The 20,517-nt window shown below is 39.7% G+C and overlaps 1 protein-coding gene across 9 annotated transcripts in view; it reads left to right on the top strand.

Moving 5' to 3' along the window:
* Positions 1 to 97: 97 nt before the first annotated feature.
* LOC131686763 (muscle LIM protein 1-like) overlaps positions 98 to 20,517 on the top strand; it is a 34,461-nt gene continuing 14,041 nt past the window's right edge. For 2 of the 9 annotated variants that reach the window (XR_009305182.1, XM_058970736.1), the window contains exons 1-3: positions 135 to 288; positions 11,174 to 11,409; positions 20,344 to 20,512. Coding sequence is in view for 8 of the 9 variants with exons in the window: in XM_058970736.1 (XP_058826719.1) it covers positions 11,295 to 11,409; positions 20,344 to 20,512 (284 nt within the window). In the remaining variant the exon portion in view is untranslated. The other 7 variants (XM_058970739.1, XM_058970744.1, XM_058970740.1 and 4 more) reach the window with 7 other exon arrangements.

The following is a 20,517-nucleotide window of genomic DNA, read 5'->3' as shown; positions in this document are numbered from 1 at the left end:
TAGTGACTGTGCCGAAAAAAAACTGTCATAATGTGAGAGCAATTTCCCTCAAAAAGGTGGTTCTGGTCTCTCGGTGTTGGTGCACAACTCCACCAGCTCGGGGCCGGTGTGCGAGTTGTTTTGGCCGTAAAAAGAAGTAGCGTGCCGTGTGCAGCCCGATACATAGACTACCGAGTGCACGCTACCCCATTCAATCATTCGAAATACGACGGTTGCTAGTCAGAGTTATTCCGTGGTAGAGAGTAAGTTTCGACCCCAAAGCGACCAGTGAAAAGAGGCCACTGTAAGGTCAGTTCGATAGTGGATAGTCCTAGCTGAATAATAGTGTGAGCGTTCGTGCTTCTGCGGTTTTTCGCGAGTGTCCGCTACCCGGCACAGACCAAGGCTCAATCAGTCTGCAAGGATCTCTCGTTCCGATACCATCCAATAAAAGTGGTCCCGGGTCTTTAGTTGAACCCTTGGTGATATCTCTGTGAGAAAAATAACAGCATCGGACAAACGTAGAACCGAGCAGGTTGGATCCTGGTGAACTGTGAAATCGATAAACATTAGTTTTAAGTCAAAATCCTTAAAGTGATTACTATTCTTCTGGAAAAAGATTCGGTGTGTGATACCAGTGATAAGGAACGAATTTTACAAGGATGCAACAGTGACCGGAACAATTGAACGAAGAAAACCAAAATCCAAGTTGCGAAACAGTGGTAACGAAAACGGCGAAACAATTCGTGTTCTTGGAACGAGAAAAAAAAATGTTTTCCAACTCGAAGGTGTCCCAAATTATATGATGTGAAAATCTATTTTCGACCGAACGAGTCAGGGGCAAAAAATGGAGCGAAAGGTCGAAAGTGTAACGGAGAGCACCGCAGCATGGAAGCGCGTGGTGGATTATCTCGAGTCGTCCGTTGTGTTTGGAGAAAAATCCAACAAGCTGGATGGTGTTCCATTTTCCATTTCCAAAATTATGCAATCCTCGGTTCGGTGCGGAATTTTTCGGCTTTCCGTGGAATCACAGTGCACATTCGGGGTGCACCGGAGGCGAACTATTTTTAGCACTGGCCCGAACGCTGAGGTGTAAATTTTGGTATTTTCCGGACAACGGGTGAGAATCGTGTACGAGAAGATAGAGGCGGTTTATAAGGCGAAAGTGGTAGGCAAATGTTGCTCTTCTGGTTGGTCTTTTGACACGGGACGTATAGCGAATCATGTTCAGTTGTCAGCATTTTGAGGATAGGATTATCTGTATAACTATTTTTTGTGTTTGTACTGTACACCTAACACATGTTTTTTGAGAGTTGGCATATTCATTTAGGAAATATGCATAGACAAAATTAGGACAAATGAAGAATTTTGCTCCCAAAATATGTATAATGTTGAATCCGACTTCACATCCAAACAAGACAACTAATTAAATATGCATTAAAGGGTACATATTTCATGTAGCTTAATTAAGGGAAATTGTGAATTAAAGAAAGAAAGATGAGAACCCAAATTCATTAAGGGAAAACACGATATTATTTCATCCAAGCAACTTTAATAACAAATGGCATTATTTATCGGATAATACCAATTTGTAGTTTTATATTTATATTTAGCACAGTTTACATACATTTTATCGAATATGGCAAAGGACTTTTTTGGAGGAATACAGTTTTGAAAATTTCTCCATTGATGGTGCATGTTGACGTAAATCTTACTTCGCTCTCAACAGGTACAGGTTGCCTGTTAAATATGGATTTCCGAATGGAATTTCCGCATTGTGATTCAATGTTAACTGATCCTTGAACTCTTTTAGTATTTTTGAGACGATTGGATTCGGGATTTTTAAATTTTTTGTCGAATGGCGATCCCGAATTTTCTGAATTTTCCATGTAAATTCATTTTTTTTCTAATGCGGCTCCAATTCGTTCACCTCTATCTTGACAGCAACAAGACATACTATTATCATTCTTACAGGATATGAATAATGGACTTTAAAGAGAAGCTGTGCAATTTGATTATTCTTGGTCCAGTGGCAAAAAGGTTGCGTTGTAGATTCTTAAATCATTTCGTGTTGGTTCTTTACATTTATGTACATGCATTAATCACGCTCCACCAGTCAGTTTGTCTTGTGAACTAGCTAACTTATGAGAAACTTATTATATGTCTTTTTACGACAACGCAAATATGTGTGGCTATAAATCAATCAGTGAAGAGACGATCTCAGCAGGAAAATTATTGTCAGTTCAAGTTCAAGTATTTTTAGAGATAGTCAAGGTTTTTTAGTAAAAAATGCTCACTAACAACACATACATGAATTATTTATAGTAATTCAGTAAGTAGTAAAAAGACCAACAACGGATTATTTGGCTATTGTAGTTTTCTCCAAATTTTGTTTATAATGGCATTATATTGTAGTTCTAGGAACCAAAATATTCTTACGCTCGTGGTAGCCTGAAGTCAGAAGATAACAATTGAAATTTAGCAATTTTCTAATGAACATCAAAGATCAAAGACATTAATTACAACTTTGGACCAAGAACGCACGCACCGGATCGTCTTGAAGTCCTCCTCGACTGAATACCTTCACAAGAAGTCATACTTTCAGGTTGCTTCCACTTCGAATTCGGTCAATTCAGGCACAGTGATGAGGATGAATACGATCGTGTAGTAGCGCTGGGAACTTGAAATAAAAATAAAGTGGGCTAAATTAGGTTATTTATCGTTTTATAAAGGTAGATGAGCAACATGTAGAGTAGATCGTGGTTTACCATTACATACTGCATTGGGATGTTGGGCCCTAAGCGAATCCAATAACTGAGACCTGAGGCCACAGTATTCGGTGCACGTCCAGACAACATGCTCGATGTCGTGATGACCATTACCACAATTGCAAAATCCGCTGTCAAAATTCCGAAGATGTGCATCTAACGTGTAGTGATTGACATGATAAAGGAAATCAAACAAATGAAAGCCCAACTCACATCATCAAGGTTCGATAGCTTCGATACCTTCGCTATAATAGAGTGACACCACGCTAGCCAAGGATTCCGCATTCTCATTGCCCGAAATCAATCAATACATAGAAACCTAAACTAAGATACTATGGGATGATTTTTCCAATAAAGTACACAAAACTGCCGTATGTTGAAGTAAAAACCTGGGGGCAAAGTTTCAATGATTCTAAGGATACACTGACTAGCTAATTCTGCCAGTAGAGTCTTGAGCGGTGGACCCATCGAGATCTGATTTGTCAATCTAGATCATTTTAGAGCAGTCGACCTTTCAGAATTTATTATAAAAAATATTTGAAATAACACTTGCGGACGCATATGATGCAGGATTCCATAAATCACATCCTTCGTGGATATGTTTATTTATGAATTTATGTTCTGTGCCATGTAGTCGAAGTACAAGGACAAAAATCGGGTCAAAGTAATAAGCTCGACATACCCCTCGAAATATGCAATAACCAACGGATTCAAGATATTGCTTTGGATAAACAATCGGGTATGAGACGTAACCGAATCATGTTTTTCGGTACAAGTGCACTCGACGCACTTCAAGAATTGTAGTATAAGTTGTTGAATAACCGTGTGAAAAATTAATGAGCTTTTCAGACATCAAATTTAACCAAAAATTACTTAAAATCGGCGAACACTGATGCAGCATCTATGAAAGAACGTTAATGGAAACTGAATCAAAGAATCCGCAATATCTAAGAGCACTGATGCCATTTGGTCTTTATTTTACATTTGAATTTTAGTTGCAAACATCGCACGGCAATAGTTAGTTCCTTTGCCTTTCCGGACGCCAAATTGTGTATTGACAGTATGTCATTTGCTTCGACTCATTTGAATAAGCGGTACAGGGTAACTCTCTCGATCAACTTCCTGTTACATGAAATAATTTCAATCGGCCAATACAAGTTGTGATCGAAGGCTTTTTTTAGCCTTTGCACTGTTTACAGACAATCCGGAGGTGCAAGGATGCACCTGCAGTATAAAAACCGGCTAAAAGTAAATAATTGTTTCGTAGAAACTTCAAGATTAAAAGTCGGGTAAAGAAAGTACTTTGTAAGAATCGGATACGATTTTCATACTTTAAGCTTTTATCCGAATTTTACATTCTACTATATTTGAAGCTAATTTTACTAAGCATGTTCTGTTGTTGCGACTTTTATTTATGTCTTACCCCGGAGCATGTGAAAACTCCGCTATCGAAAACGTTGATTTTTGGGATGGAATATTTCTAAGTTTCCTTGCACACGGTTTCACATTGATGTTTCTCTTGTTAACCCATCAATAAACCGGCACCATAGCCTGCGTTTTTCGTTTTCATCAAGATCTTTATTGTCTGCAGTTCGCGGAAGCCTTCTATGCGAAATCTCTACCACGAAGTGGGAGTCCTCCCACAAATGGTGACTACCGTGGGGATTAAGGATTACCTTCCACATACAATCTAACTGCAGCCATATTGAGCAGATTGATAAGTGTAATGTGCATGGACGTGCAGGTGGAGTAAGAATTCGCTTCATTGTTCAAAATAGTCATTTTACAGCTGTTACAAAGATCTTGGAATAAGGTAGATCGACTATCATTATAAAAATGTCCCATATCATACAATGGGAGTTGATGTCTCCTTAAAATAGCCTTGGTTGGGGTAGGAGTTTCGCTATATAACATAGCCGCCCCAGTCCATCCAAGACTCCAGGGAGAATGTAGATGAAAGCAATACAAAAATGTTTGGCTTTGATGTTGACTTTGAAAGCAATAAATTCCATGCCTTGTATCGAGAGGAGATTAATTCGATAGAAGTCATAAGACTCTTTAATCCCTAAAAGAACTTCTCCAGAGTGCGCTATTTTTAAAGTGTGCCCTGATTCGCATAATGCAAATGCTTCGCATTTAGAATTATTTCCAAAAAGCTTAAAAAATCGATTTTGGAGTGATACTTTCGTAATTCCACTGTAGAACAGTGATGAAATCCGCGAACTTGCTCGATTAAATAGCTATGGACCGACACAATCCTGGCAAGGAGAGGCAATTTTGCAGTTACTTGCTTCAGAAATGTTGTCTCTGTAGGGAAAAAAGTTATCGAAAGACTTGATTGTACGAGGGCCATCTCGAAAACTCATGTATACTACTATCCTATTCCTACAATGGATGGTTGTGTAACCGAATTGCTCGCATGACCCGTGGTACAAAAACAGGAACAGGCTGCTGACGAACTTTATCGAAGAGGATGACATTTGACAAAGCAAACTCGCCGTAAGTTATCCTAAACGAATCCGCGTGGAGATCGGGTCCCGTCTTTTGTGTCTGATCCTGAATGCAATCGGTTCACAATTCAAAAGTTGACTAGAGTAACAGACTTTGAAACAGCTAACACCTTGCTCCAACAAATTTACGTATGTAAAACGTGAAATGGTGACTACGCCATTTATCTTAACAATGTGGGCGGGTATGTAGACACGGAACTTCGTCATAAGGATCTTGTTTCTAATAATGTCATTTGCCTCAGTTGGAAACCACAACCCTGGGTGTTCGTTTGACTTTCTTTATTGAAAACAACAATGTACTAGCCCGTGCGGTCATATCCTGGAGCCACCAATATTTGACTTCTTTTCTTTTTCATTGCATTGCTTTATGCAGTAGACAATACTTCTAAATGATCAGGCTAGATACCAACATCTTGTATAGGATTAGAGCTATGATTTAATCTTTAGAGGATTGTCAATACTCCGTATTGCCACTATTAAACGGTATCTCATCTTTTGACTGCCAAACTGCCAAATATGGATAAGCGGATCATCTTCGGCACTTTCATTTACGATACCAAAGTGTTCAGCATGAACGGATTAAGTCCCTATCTCTTTTCCTTTTTTATTTCGACTGTGTCATATTTTCTTTTCTACATTTTAACGACATTCAATTATATAGAGATTACTGGGTAGGGAAAGTTTTGAAAATTTAGAGCCAAAGTACTCAAGTGAGAGTAAAAATGTGAAGTATACAGATCGGAAAACTACAAGTGGCAGGGTCATTACAACAGGCTTAATACCTTACGGGCCCTACTTAACTTCCTATCATCCAACTAGACATGTGACCCGCCGCCGCCAGTAATTTTCAACATATGCCGACGCCGTAAAATAGGCCGTCGGCGCACCGCCGAAACTGTTTTCCCACGCCGTTTATATTTGAACTTGAAAAATCTCAATATGCTTGCTTTTAACCAAAACAAGACAAACTACTATGATATCTGTTCACTTAGTTTCCAATTACTCACTTTTCTTCTGTTGTATTTATTTTGAAGACACCACACGAAACACCCAATGTTCCCAAATTCGTGAATAAAGTGCCATTAATTTTAATTAATTTTTAACTGAAAAGGACTTACGATTTTACTTATAGAGATTGTTGGTTTGTTGTGAACATCTTTTACGGTTTCCGCTATACTATTACCAAATCGCTATTCTATCCGTGAACTAGTTCACGACTTTATGAACATTCGTAATTTTATCCATTAATCTAGGAACATTATTTTCGGTCCGACTATACGGCGTGAACCGATTCATAATTTATTACATATTGATCGTGATTTGGTTTTCGTGGTTTTGAACTTTTGAAGATCACAAAACTTTCACTGTCTTGATGTTTTCTCATGAACTATTTTACGTAACACGGAATTTTACGCATGTAACCATTCGTGTCTCGTGAACTGGTTCATGATTCGTGATCGCGAAAAAGTCCCCAAAATTATAAACTACGTTCAAACTTTCATGGTTTAATTCAAGATTTATAGAATTGCGTGCATGATCTTAATAGTTTTACATGATCAATTTCACAGAACTCTGACTGATTCACGGATTTGTAACTAGTTCTATCGTACATTTGAGTAAGTTAAAAGATTTTGAAGATATTCCCAATTATTTTCACATTCATGCAACTTTGCACATGGTCTTGAAATTTTAATGTTTCACAAAAACATTTGATTCATAGTTTTACCTTTGTTCCGTCAACTGTTTCATAAAACATAGCATAGGTACGAGCAGTAGATATATGAAAACTATTAGGATAATTAGAAACATCGTTATTCATTTGATAAAATTCAGTGTAATGTTCGCAAAGAAAACGAATACTGCGCTGAGTACTGTGAAATAGTTTACAAAACCATAACATACTGCTAATTAGTTACGCTTTTATTATTTAGTTCAGGACATCAAGTTACTTCTCTTAAAAAATCCGATAGTAACTTCAGGACTAAAATATTACGATAACGTGTACAGAAATTAAAAAAATGTGACTAAGCTGCTGAAATCGCGAACACGAATCAAATTACTCCACACGAATAATCCAAGAGTAAAAAATAAAATAAAATTTCACGATACCACGAAAAGAATCATGAACAAATAAACAAATAATACAAATAATACAAATCAGTGTTTTACCAAATTATGAATCACTACACCCTCAATAATCCTACCAAAAATTGGAGTGAAACGCCAAACAATTTTTGCGTTAACTAGTTTTGTGAAAATACACATATTTTCATGAATTTTCGTAAACGGTTAATTTTACGAAATCATGATTTTTTTAATTTATGAACAGATTTTCGGCACCGCCGGTAGGTACCAACAGCGTGACACAACCAACGCCACCGCCGCCGGTCGAAAATTACGCTCACGTCGTCGCCGATCAAATATACATCGGCGTACAAATCTACACGGTATAGCTTCAAGTTGTCAGCATAAACTAGTTTGCAGTCAGCTCACAGTGGCAATGCGATATCGTTGAGAAATAGTACAAACAGCACAGATTCCAAGTTACTTCCTTGTGGAACACCAGACTTGTTAGAAAATTTGTGACGATATACTGTTATCTTATTTTACTCGTAGAATTGTTCCGGAAAGATTTAAATCTAACCAAGACACAAATTGTGAAGAAATGCCGAGACGAGACAACTTACACAAAAGTATTCTGTGATCAATTTTATAAAATACTGCTTTCAGATCAGTGTAAATAGATGATGTCCATCAGCGCTTTGACCTTTATGCAAGCGACACACTTGGACGTTAAATTAAACAAATTTGTTGTCACTGATCTCCCTGGCATGAATCCGTGCTGATCAAATGATATGTAGTTCTTTGCACAGTTTAAAAGAGCACAACTCATAATAATCCCAAATAGCTTCGAGGCACATCGGAAGCAGCATCTTCCCCCTCTTGTCTCTTAAATTGCCACGTAAACAGCTCGCATGAGTCAGCCACCGATGTGACAAGGGATTTGTACAAACTTGCATTTAAAGAACGGTATGCGTTGACAGATCGACAAAAAATTACAAAGATTTACAAAGATTTACAAAGATTTATAAAGATCCGTCGGCATCGGAGTTTACGTTGAAAAGCATTCCGCTAAAGTTTTAATTGTCGCAATTGATACGCACTCCAGTTAGGGAAAACGGGTGGTTTGACACGAGGCACATTCAAGCCATCGATTGATTTCGCTATAAAAATTTTCTGCCGTATCATCAATGCTTTTCGTGATCGTTGTCGTCGGTAGTTGGAGACAGACTTTTTTTATACGTCGGAAGTTGTATGTGGCCTGTTGTTTTTGAATACTAATTGTTCCAGTGTATGACCATTTTCTGAGTGCCGGTTGTCAACTACGACTATCATCACTGTACTTAAACGTATAATAATGCTAGTATTGTTACAATGCTTGCTTTGCACAAGGCATAATTTAGAATATTCCGAAGATATTAAAAGATGGACAAGGATGTTACAAAAATCTAAATGACTAAGAGAGTTTGAACATATGGTTTTTAGAGCAGGTCTACCCATTTTGGTAAACGATTTTCAATAAATCATGAACAATAAAAAGTTTCAAAATTTGATAGATGGTACTGACATTTTGCTTGGGCAAGAGAATAAAAATATTAAAGTCTAGCAGAATCTAATCCAACAAATGAGCAAACAAATATTTCACGTTAAAGTTTCGAATAGCACTAATAACTGTTCCTCTGTCTTCTCGATCTGAAACTCTTAAGTTAAGATAATATGACATAAATTACGATGTTATTAGCCATAACTTTCCCGAACCTATATTGGCTTCATCTCTGAAGTGCATCTACAAAGTATTTCTTCTACTAAATCTGCTTCGCCAGGGCCAGCCGACTTCCAAACTTGAAGACCTAAGGAAAACAAACACAAAAGCTATTATACACAATTTCTGTCAATATTTGTTTTTCAACGTTAAAAAAGCTAATTTATTTTGTTAAACCGAGGGTATTGTTTAATCATACAGGCTATCTTAATTTTCCCATAAATCTAGCTTCCGATTCACCGTACTACGATCTCACGTGCTACGTCAACTTCACTACATCTGCACAAGTTTCCCTTCAGTTCGGTGATATAAATAAATTGAGCGTGGGATAAATTTCTATCGGCCTGCTGGTTACACGTTGGTAACCTGCCAGGACTGAAAAAAATCCGTTAGATCTTCGTAGTTTATGCGTTTGTCGACTCGCGATGGGAGCAAAAAAAAGTCATCCCGTCACACCTTTTGGAGCAATTCGTGTTTTTGCCCACTGCACCACAGCGAATCTCTACCCGCCCGAGCGACGACGTTGTGTGGGAGGGAAAATTCAGGGCATTTTCCTACATACGTAGTGGAAAGAAGAGCGGGATTGCACCGCCTGAAGAATGCCGTGCTCGACTAATTTATTCTGACGACTTGGCACGTGAACATAATTCGCTTATATTTTCTCGCCTCCGAGAAAGAGTGATGGCGTGTGGTATTTCAAATGCCGGTATCCTGCTGCATATGCGAGTTCTGTTGATAATTACACTAGCGAAGTCTGCCATCGAAGAAAGGAGGAGCAGCCAAGCTGTCTTAGACGGGCGCAGATCGCGAGATTTGCCTCACTTTCATTTTAATTATCGGACTCGACATTTATTAACACTAGACATAGCGGCTACATTTGCATGTTATTTGAAGTCATCTCTTCCACATGCATAGATCTACTCTGACAAATAGTGGGGCATAAGGCATATCGACAACATGAGGATGGTTCCGGACATGGTTCATGTCGAATAGTTGGATAAATCATACTGTCCTAGAAATCAATCACTATTGAATTATCGAACATGGTATAACGGTATTGTAAACACCGAAATATTCCCATTTTTTTCCAAAGTTTGCCTAATATTTCCCTCAAGAGAAGGAGAATTAAGCTACCTCCAAATACCAACCCAAATGTGGTGATCGAAATTCAGCAATTCAAGATGAAATCTCAGTAAATCAAATTGAATCCAAATGACAGTTTAAATTCACTGAAAATTCAACAATTGAAATATCAAATTGACAGCACAAATATTAAATTTATAGTCGTCTTACCCAAATTGCGATCATCTAGTTTTAGTGTGCATAGTGGCCATATTACCCCACCTTCCTACAGTTCAAAGGCTACCGAGCAAGTGCAACAAAGTGTATAGGTACTTATTCCACCAGTCGTAACGCATAAATAACATAGCGGACCCACCAAAACGCATCAGTACTCACCGTCTGGTGTTCAATTGATCTTATTTTTAGCGGTTGCATTGTAGCATTTATGCATGAGTGCAGTACATGTTTCGTGATTGTTGACATGATCTCGCGGGAACAAATTAATGCGCATGCTCCCCTTTGTAGGCATTACCGAATGGGGGTAACCCTCTGTCATACTACATCAACTAACTGTACAAGAACCAAGTACAATCTAATCCCCGGCTTCAACCATGAGTTGAGGACTCGTCTAACTTGACAACTGTTATCTAACCACTCGTCTAAGTCTGCTTGAGTGGTTGCAACAATCGGGACAATCGGCAGTACTTACATCGCGGTGCTCTCCAACGGTTGTGCAATGTAAAAAAACACTCGAACGAATCGCCGGCTCACATTCTGTCACACCTTATCGTTCCTATCTGAAGAGAAAAAAACTGCTGCGAAGCATCCTAGTCAAAAATACAGTAAAGTTCATGATCCTCCAGAAGAATAGTTTCCACCTTAAGGATTTGAACTCGAAACCGAACAAGAATAGTGCAATACATCTTCGAGTGTTCCATCACTTTATATAAAAGTTTCTGTTCTCTTTTCCAAACCCGCCCCAACGACTACGTAATCGATCGTTCGTGTTTTTCGGAAACTTTCAAATCTAGGTCGAAGTGTGAAATCCTAGGGTACCGAGTCTGAAAGTGTACGTGTGAGTGAATTTTCGCCAACATTGTCCCATCCTAGAATTTAACCGGAAAATCTCCAGACAACACCAAAGAACCAACGATGCCTTTCAAGCCAGCCGAAAACCCAAAATGCCCCAAGTGCAACAAGTCGGTTTACGCTGCCGAGGAGCGAGTAGCCGGTGGACACAAATGGCACAAAGGATGCTTCAAATGCGGTAAGTAGAGCTTTACGTATGAAATTGAAGGGTTACGCAATTTTTTGGCTTTCTCTCTGCCTCTCTCTCTCTCCATTTCGGGTCGATGATCGTGCGAAAGAATTGTAGAAACGGGTGAAAAGCCGTGAAATGATCGTGTGCAATCGTGATCAATACGCTTAACGCCACTTCGAGATGGCCGGAATTTACTGTTGACATCACGTCGCAGACAGTGCGTCCTAAACAGTGTGTAGCAGCGGCGTTCACTAAAATAGATTATGACGTAGTTTTAGAGGCGACACTTGACAGTTGATGTTGGCGACAGTTATAGCTGTTGTGAAATGGGATCATTATCGATTTTTAAGTAGCATTTGGAAGTGAGAAATCAGCGTAGTGTCTGGAAAGAGTTGCGTAAGAAAATTGTGAAACGGTTAAAGTTTATTGACATTAGTTGAGTAGTAGTTAATATTCAAAGAGTGCGTAGCGCTTCTCATTCACCTCTAAGAGTTTCGCGGGAAATTGCAAGCAGGTATAAAACTCAATACTGTCTACTGTTCTTTTGACTTATAACGATTATATTGCAAATGAGAGATAAACAAAGAGAGGCTCTCATTTTTATAAACACCCTTTTTTCAAATTTTCCCAAAAGTACAGGGTGGTCCATCATTAGGAGCTACAAATAAAAGCAATGCAATCGAAACGACTAAATGTGTTCGATAGTGAGGTAAACATTCAGAAGAAGGCCAGACATTTCAATTTTTACACCGTGAGTATCTAACAGATTGTGGTCCTATGGAACGGCCCCGTCGATTATGGTGACTCGGCGATGCCTGTCGCTTGTCATATCTGAACAGCCGTGATGTAGGAATTGGTCAGATAGAACAGTGCGATCCCAGTATAGCTTTTCCAGAACAGGCACAAGCAGATAACGGTAGTTCGGCCCAATCTCTTCCAAAAGACCATGTTGCAGTGCCCATTGCTGGTGTAAACCCTTACCAACGCTGTTTTGATGTTCGATATAGGCTGCGTTGGCTAGTACGCAGCAGCCTACTATAAAGTGGTCGATGATCTCTTACGGCGAACTATCATGTCGGCCTCGACCACCAAAGAGTGTTCACCTCGCTTAAGCCATAGGTTCGACGCCGCCTTGTTGACGTGGGCACAGTGCATAGCTTTCTGCTCCCACTCGGCGATCTTCTCATCCTTAGCCTGCAGATTGCAGTTAAGGTTATAGTTCGCTTGCGCTAGGTGAAGTGCGCTATAGTTGCGGTCCGCAGCACAAGCTGCCTGATATACTCCATGTCGATTGGCATTTTCCACAAGGTAGTCTTGCAGTCGTCGCACGTCGCTTCGTCCCGTGGCAATGTGAATCTCTCCAGTGTCGACTGAGAATGGCGCATTCCTGGTTTCCTAAACGCCAATCTTATCTCAAGATCTTCCATGATGACTCCGAAACTGTAGGTCAACACGGGACAGCAAACGTGTTGATTGCTCTGACCTTATTCTCCTGCGTTCAGGAGAAACTTCAAGACACCGTTCACTCGACTCAAGATTTTATGTCAGAGCTCATGCTTGACATCGGTGTGGTGAATCCCGAGGAGCTGCCGGAATTCGAGATATTTATATTATGTCCCGAATCATCTCGAATCTATCTCCAAACCAAACTTCATGCCGATGTCGTCACTAACCCTTTCGACTAATTTGATGACTACACCCAGCCGTTCTGTCGAGCCAGCATTAATCTTGAGATCGTCCATGGAGAAGATATGAGTCACCTCATCTTGTGAGTTTTCTCCATACTCTATCCGATAGCCATGCCCGTTTCGATTGAGTGTCCCATTTAGGTGGTTCATTACCAAACAAAACTCAAGCGGACTAAAGGAATCGTCTTGGAATGTCGCTTGCGTTCTAGACGGCAACACGTCTGTAGTAAATATGTGAACTACAACTTCTTCCCCACTTCTGAGTTTCGGTGTTATCGTCCACCTTTCCAACGCCTGCCGCAGGAACCTCACGACTATAGGACATCTACTCAATACATCTCCAAGTCCTCGATGATGAACAAGTGCTGTATGAAGTCGTTTGCCTTCTTGTAATCGATGAAGGCCATACAAAGGTTTTGTTGGTTACGTGTCCAACAATGACTGAATCGTTGATGACTAGATCTTTGCAGGCGATGATGGTGCTTGTGCAGACTTGCTAGACAAGTTATTGGTGTGTACTTTGATGGGTAGGACGTGTTTCTGTCCTTGGGGAGGAGAGTTGTGGTACCACTTGTGATGAAATCTGGCAATAAGCGTGGTTCGCGTAACGTCCTATTGAAACATACAGCCATCGTGAATTGTACAACTTCAGCTTCTTGGAAGTAACGCGTAGCCTCGCGTATATCATTGGTTTCGACGGAGACAGCTGACATCTCGTCAATTTCTTCGTCTGCTCATTCCTCCTCGCGCCTTAGCCATGGTTATCCTTCGCGATGTTGTACGGGGGGTCTCCTAAATATTGGTTCAAAAGCTAATGACATCGCCGATATTCGGTAGATCTTCACTGAAATCGGGTTTCTCGTGATTGATTTGGTCATAGACGCTTGCTCGTTATCACTGAACATCCGATTTTATTGTTCTCACTTCTCAGAATCATTGTAACGCCTTAGCCTTTTTAATAAGACACTCAATTGCTATGTTTGTCGAGTTTTCCGTCAGCTGGTGAGCTCCCATCATGCGAAGCTCCGTCTGCGTATGCGATCAGCCTTCCAATAGCGGCACGTTTGCTCGAGATCCGATCTCTGCTGCCATAGAAGTGCTCGCCTTTCCCGGTGATGTTAAGGCGTGTCGTCTCTAGGTGTAAGTCGGTATCCTAAACCACTGCATCACAGAATACTATTAGCTACAGATCTTCCAGGATCTGCCAAATTCCAAGGGCATTGGAAGAACGTTACCGTTTCTGACCTGAAGTTCGCAGGTCAACTTGCAAAACTACCGCAACTTCGGGATCCTGGGGCGCGACATTAGGTTCGTGTCGCGACACTGCGCAACCGCTTCGTCCATATTGAAGACAGAATGTAGCAGCTGCCGATCAAGGGCAGGTCGTCTGGCAATGATTATCTTTTTTTCTTCTTTATTACCGAGTGAGTTATTTTTTTTCCTTTTTAATGTTATAACGAGCGAGAAGGTGAAGAGAGAAAATTTAGAAAAGCGTGGAACAACATCAAAAGTTTGAATATACGTTGCATTCAATAAAAAATGCCCCCTCATGCAAAACATAATTGCCACGGCTCTGATTTTACAGAACTGGCACGACTAGTTAGTCCTTGATATGTGTAAATAATTCTCGGTGCAATGATACTATCGCATTATGTCTTGTACTGTTGGGTCTGTTATGAAGAAATGGGCCGTTCCAAACCGTTCTCCCAAAATGCGATATGATTTTTGGTCGCTGTCCAAAAATGAGACCAGTTCTTGTAGTCGAAACTTGACCTTCCCATCGACCATATATATGGGGATCTTGATTATAGAACCCTCATACACAACCACGTGTTTTAAGTTTTTATTCGAAATAAATCTTTTGGCCCGAGCCAACTTGTTGAACGTTATCTGCTCTGAATGTCTTAAATGGTAGAACTCGATAAAGGCGGCTTCAGTAAGCCTAAGCTTTTACTCTTCCGAAAATATTCCACATCACGAATACTCAGTCTTATGCGAAAAGATCGGAAGTCGACAGCCACCGTATTTGGCCGGAGCACCACGTCACAGTTGTTCAAAACATGCTTTTGAGGAACTCAATTCGATGGAGCTTGAAGTACCTATCCATATTTGCAAATTTACATATTCTACAATATTTATGTTGAGTTATAAAAAGCACCATCTTTTGGCGATATTCCTTCTTTATGAAATTTATCCTATAAAAAATCTAACTTTCAAACGAAAAGAAAATTTCATGTAAGACCAAGCTGGAATATTTACTGAAGAGTAAAATGGAGCTTAGGCTTACTGAACGTTCCACAAGTTTACCCAGTAAAGATTCTCTTCGAATAACAACTCATAAACCGTCCCGAGTTTGGGAGTTCTGCACCTTGGGGACGATCCATAAATGACGTAGCATTTTTAAAGTGATTTTTAACACCCCCTCCCCCATCGTAGCATTTCGTCACAAATCTCTAAATACCCCCTGGTAATTACGTAGCTTGACGGCAATTCTCCCCCCCCCCTTGGCCCGTAAAATTTAAAAAAAGTAAAAAGCGATGTTTTTATTTTTTTTAAACTTTTTTTATGCCGCGCCCCAGGACCCCTTTAAAAAAGCTACGTAGCATGACATGACCCCCTACCCCCTGTCGTCACACATCATCACAAAATGCAAAACTCCCCCCTCCCCCATATAATGCTACGTCATTTATGGATGATCCCTTGTACGTTTCCAATACGGATCGTTTTTGGCCCTATGAACGAAGCTATGCGAAATATCAAGTGTTTTTGTCAAGTCAAGTCCCGCTTCGAAATGTTCCGATTCCACTAGAAATGAACAACCATCACTTTTAGTTTTTGCCTTTCTCATATAAAGCAAGGTTATGCAATTACGCTACAAATCAACCATTTAACCGACCGGAGGGCCGAGAATCATATACCATTCGATTCAGTTCGACGATATCGGAAAATGTTTGTTTGAATGTGTGTGTGTGTGTGTATGTGTGTATCATTTAAACTCACACAAGTTTCTCAGAGATGACTACACCGATCTATGCAAACTTAGGCTCAAATGAAACACTCCCAATAGCTGCTATTGAATTTTTCGTTGGTTAGACTTCCGGTTCCGGAGCTACGGGTTGAAGAGTGCGGTCACAGCAAATTCCATGTAAACCGGTAACACCATGATGCCCTAATGATGTAATACATATTAAATTGGGTGAAACATTACTTGGATTTGCGGGTCTAGATCACTAATGACCAATTAAAGTAGCTTTGATCACATTGGCCGTCTATGACGATTCTTGTACCTTCGGGGAACTCGTCAAGTGCCTAAGCTAATATCACACCTATTTCCCAGCGAATTCTTGACCGATTTTTACGAACTTGATTTCAAATTAAGGATACAGTAATTCCATTGACAGCTATTGAATTTCATTCGGCTCTGACTTTTGGTTCCGGAGTTACAGGTTGGTTGGAAAGGTCACACTGGAATTTCCCATATAAATCGTTACAATCGTACCTCAGAAGTCAAAAATCTACTGAAATTGATAAATTACTTCGATTCGCAGGTCTAGATCACTGATTGACAATCGAACATTTTTTGAATATATTGTCCACTATCGACAATTTCGGAAGTCCCGGCTTCCGAGCGTATTCCACAATTAAAATCACAACGGTTATTCGGTGATGACTGAACCGATTTTCTCAACCCAATTTTCAAAAGAAAGGTTTTTTCACTTGGATCTCAATTTTCGTCCACCTCCTGACTTGTTGTGATCCACTGTCATCTGTTCATGGAATCTTTGGAGGACCTTTGAGACGGTCGAGTGATGTACTTTGTATAAAAAAGTATATCCACCCCCGTCACAAAATCGATATTTATTCAATATTCTTTACAAAATCGTTCAAAGGTTCTAATTAATTGAAAAATTATCCCAAAAACTCAACGTATATAAATGTATTTTTACATAGAATGTGCATGCAAAGTTTGAAATAAATCAGTTAAGTAGTTTTTGAATGGCTGTTTACACCGCAAATCGTGTATTTCCAGGGACATTCGTCACCGAGTCGCAAGTTAATATTTTTGCATGGAAAAGTTACATAATGATATTCAAATGATGCAGTATAATGTAAAAAAGTTTCGATCAATTTGCTTCACCCAAATTTCTAAAAAAAATCTCAGGAATAGTGTTTTTTACGCTTAAACCCTTATCCCTCCTTAAAAAGTTTTGCATCATTTTGATATCATGGTGGTACCAGTTTATATGGAAATTTTCTGTGTGGCCGCACTATTCAACCCATAACTGTGCAACCGCAAGTCAGATTAGAAAAAAAAAAATAATGACAGCCGATGGTTGCAGTGTGAATTTGAGACTAAATTTGTGCAAATCGGTTCCGTCATCTCTCAGAAAGATGTATCTATATTTCCGGAACCATATCATTGATCCGTACCAAATTTTATGGCTGTCTATGAGGATAATGTCCTTTCCATTTGTGAAAATCGGCTCAACCATCTCCGAGAAACTGACGAGAATTTTTTTTCTATGGTGGCCAATGTAACCAACGAGACTTCGTTTGTGCATAATCGGCTCAGTCATCACCGAATAACCGAAGTGATTTTAATCTGGTATATCCCCGATACCCGGAAATTTCGTAATTGTCAATAGTGGACACTACCTACAAAGAATCTTTAATTGGCCGTCAGTGATCTAGATCTTCAAATCGAAGTAATTTTATGTCCATTTCAGTAGATTTTTAACCTCGGAAGTATTACGATTGTAATGGTTTATTCGGAAAATTCATGTGTGACCTTACTAACCAACATATAACTCCGGAACAAAAAGTTAGACCAGAATAAAATTCAATAACAGTCGATGGGAATCTCATAGTGTTCATTTCAAATCAAGTTTGCTTAAATCATTCAAGAATTCTCTGAGAAATAGGTGCTATATTAAATTAGTAACATGCCAAGTTCTCAGGGGAATCAAACCCTGCAATAGGTGGCCAATGTATTCAAAGCTACTTCGATTGGGCATTAGCGATCTAGACCCACAAATCCAAGTAATGTTGCACACATTTTAATATGTATTGCATCATTCCGTGGTGGTGGCAGTTTATATGGAAATTTGCTGTGTGACCGCACTCTTTAACCCGTAACTCCGGAACCAGAAGTCCTACCAATAAAAAATTCAATAGCATCTAATGGGTTACACCTTTCGTTTGACACTAATTTTGTGCAAATCGGATCTCTGAGAAGCAGGGGTGATATTTTTTTTTCCACATACACACATACATATACTCGCATTTTCCGATTTCGTCAAACTGAGTCGAATGGTATATGAGACTCAGCCCTCCGGGCCTTGATTTTTGAATCAATTGTAAAACCCTAGCACTTTTGTCATCATGGTTCTATTCCAATAGGATTTTTCTCAAAACTATCTCGGCGATTTCCAGTCGAATTCTCTATGCTATATTTCTCCTTAGTGGAAAACAATTTAAGTAAAAACTATTTTTTCTCCATCGATTTGTGTTGTTTTTGAAGCTAGCATCAATCCGGCGCTAGCTTAGTCCTGTCACTAAGTTAATGTCAGATTCCGATGAGACGAAATCGAAACTCAAATCCCATAACTAATTTAGTTATAGGTTTTGTGCTCTTCACGCGCAAAGATGGTTTTCAACAATTTTCCTTAATGGAGAAAAATAGTTTTTACCTAAATTGTTCTCCACTAAGTAGAAATTGAGCATACTGCATTTTTCATTGGCTTGCTAAGCCAAACCAAATGTTTCGATTTCATTAGTTCTCATCACCTTAAAATGAGCTCCTTTTCTTGCGGGACATCACTAGCCACAAAATGTGTCTCCGTTTTTTGAAGCTAGCGCGAGGGGCAAGCACTAAATCTTCAATACGACGCAGTGCCAAAAGTAGTACTTAATTAGTTGCTTTAAGTACCATTAAGTACCATAAAGCACAATAAATACCGCAAATATTTATAAAGTACGCACCAAATTCATTGTACTTTAATTACAGAAAAGATTTTAAGTACACCAACTTCGTACTTTAAATACGCAAAATATTTTAATTACCGTCAAATGTACTTTAAATACTTCAAGTACTCACACATCGACGTTAATTACATTAAATACCTTATTAAGTACAACAGAAGTATTTTTAAATACTTTCATTATTTACTCTAATTATATTAAAAATATGTTTGGGTATTTTCAATACGACACACTAAAACCTGCTAGTGCTTGCCCCTCAAACTAGCGTCAATCCGGCGCTAGCTTGGTCTTGTCACTAAGCTAGTGTCGAATTCTGAGTCGAAACGCTAATTCCATAACTAATCGAATTCTGTTTTATCTCGATCGACACTTAGTTTCATATGAACGTTGGAGCAAATATAATAAAGATCAACATTTAACCAATTTCCACACTTTGTCATCTGGGATCACGATCTAATCGATGGATTGATTGATTACCACACTTCAACTGAGAATTGCTTTCCCCCTAAAATAGAATAAACGAGGAGGTGTTTATTCGTATGTAGGACACCACCGCAGTCGCTAGAGCTGAACTTTTCATGTTTACATCTACGTGTATCGTGCACGGGCTTTCACCTACATAAACAATGTGATACAATGTGTAAACTAACCGTTTCGGGAGGATGTTTAAAAGTTTCAAATCCTGCATTTGGCAATTACACAACGTAAAATTATACCTAAACTAAGCCGCCATTAATCCACCGTCGATATTTCTGGAACTCTCATTAGCGTCTCCTTAGCGGACAGCTGATGAAAAATCACCACCACTGCCACATGGTGGTTGGCATCCCATCGGCCCACGGATGTGCCTCATTTGCCGTAGCAAGTCGATGCGCCGATGGAAACGCGTGGTGCGAAATAAATGTATCTAATTGAAAAATTCTTGGCAGCAAGCCGTTTTCGTCCAACGCCGGCGAACAGACGCTGGGGTGACCCCAAAATGCTCGACCAAAATGTTAATTAAAACTATTTTTCCCCATGGTTTCGTGGCAACCGTTTCTCGGTGGTGTTGTTTTGGCTCATTAGTGTTTCCATTCCCCCTTGTCCGCGCCCTGTCCTTCTCTAACAGCCAGAGTGCAGTGGATGGATGGTGGGTCCCAACATTGGCCAAAAGTCAATTTGCCGTAAAAAATCTGTTGCTGCGTGCATGCACACGATCGTAATTATAATGTTGTTGGCATGAAAATGTATTTTTAAACTTTCTCTTTTTTTCTTCTACTTACCCTTCAAGGAATGTGCGGCAAGATGCTTGACTCCACAAACTGCGCAGAGCACGAGAATGAGCTCTACTGCAAAAACTGCCACGGACGCAAATACGGCCCCAAGGGTTACGGATTCGGTGGCGGCGCTGGATGCCTATCGATGGACAGCGGTGCCCAGTTCCAGTCGGCGGACGATGGGTAAG

Source organism: Topomyia yanbarensis, chromosome 3 (genome assembly GCF_030247195.1).
Source record: "Topomyia yanbarensis strain Yona2022 chromosome 3, ASM3024719v1, whole genome shotgun sequence".
Taxonomy (NCBI): Eukaryota; Metazoa; Arthropoda; class Insecta; order Diptera; family Culicidae; genus Topomyia; species Topomyia yanbarensis.
This window is presented reverse-complemented; position numbering and strand designations above follow the sequence as displayed.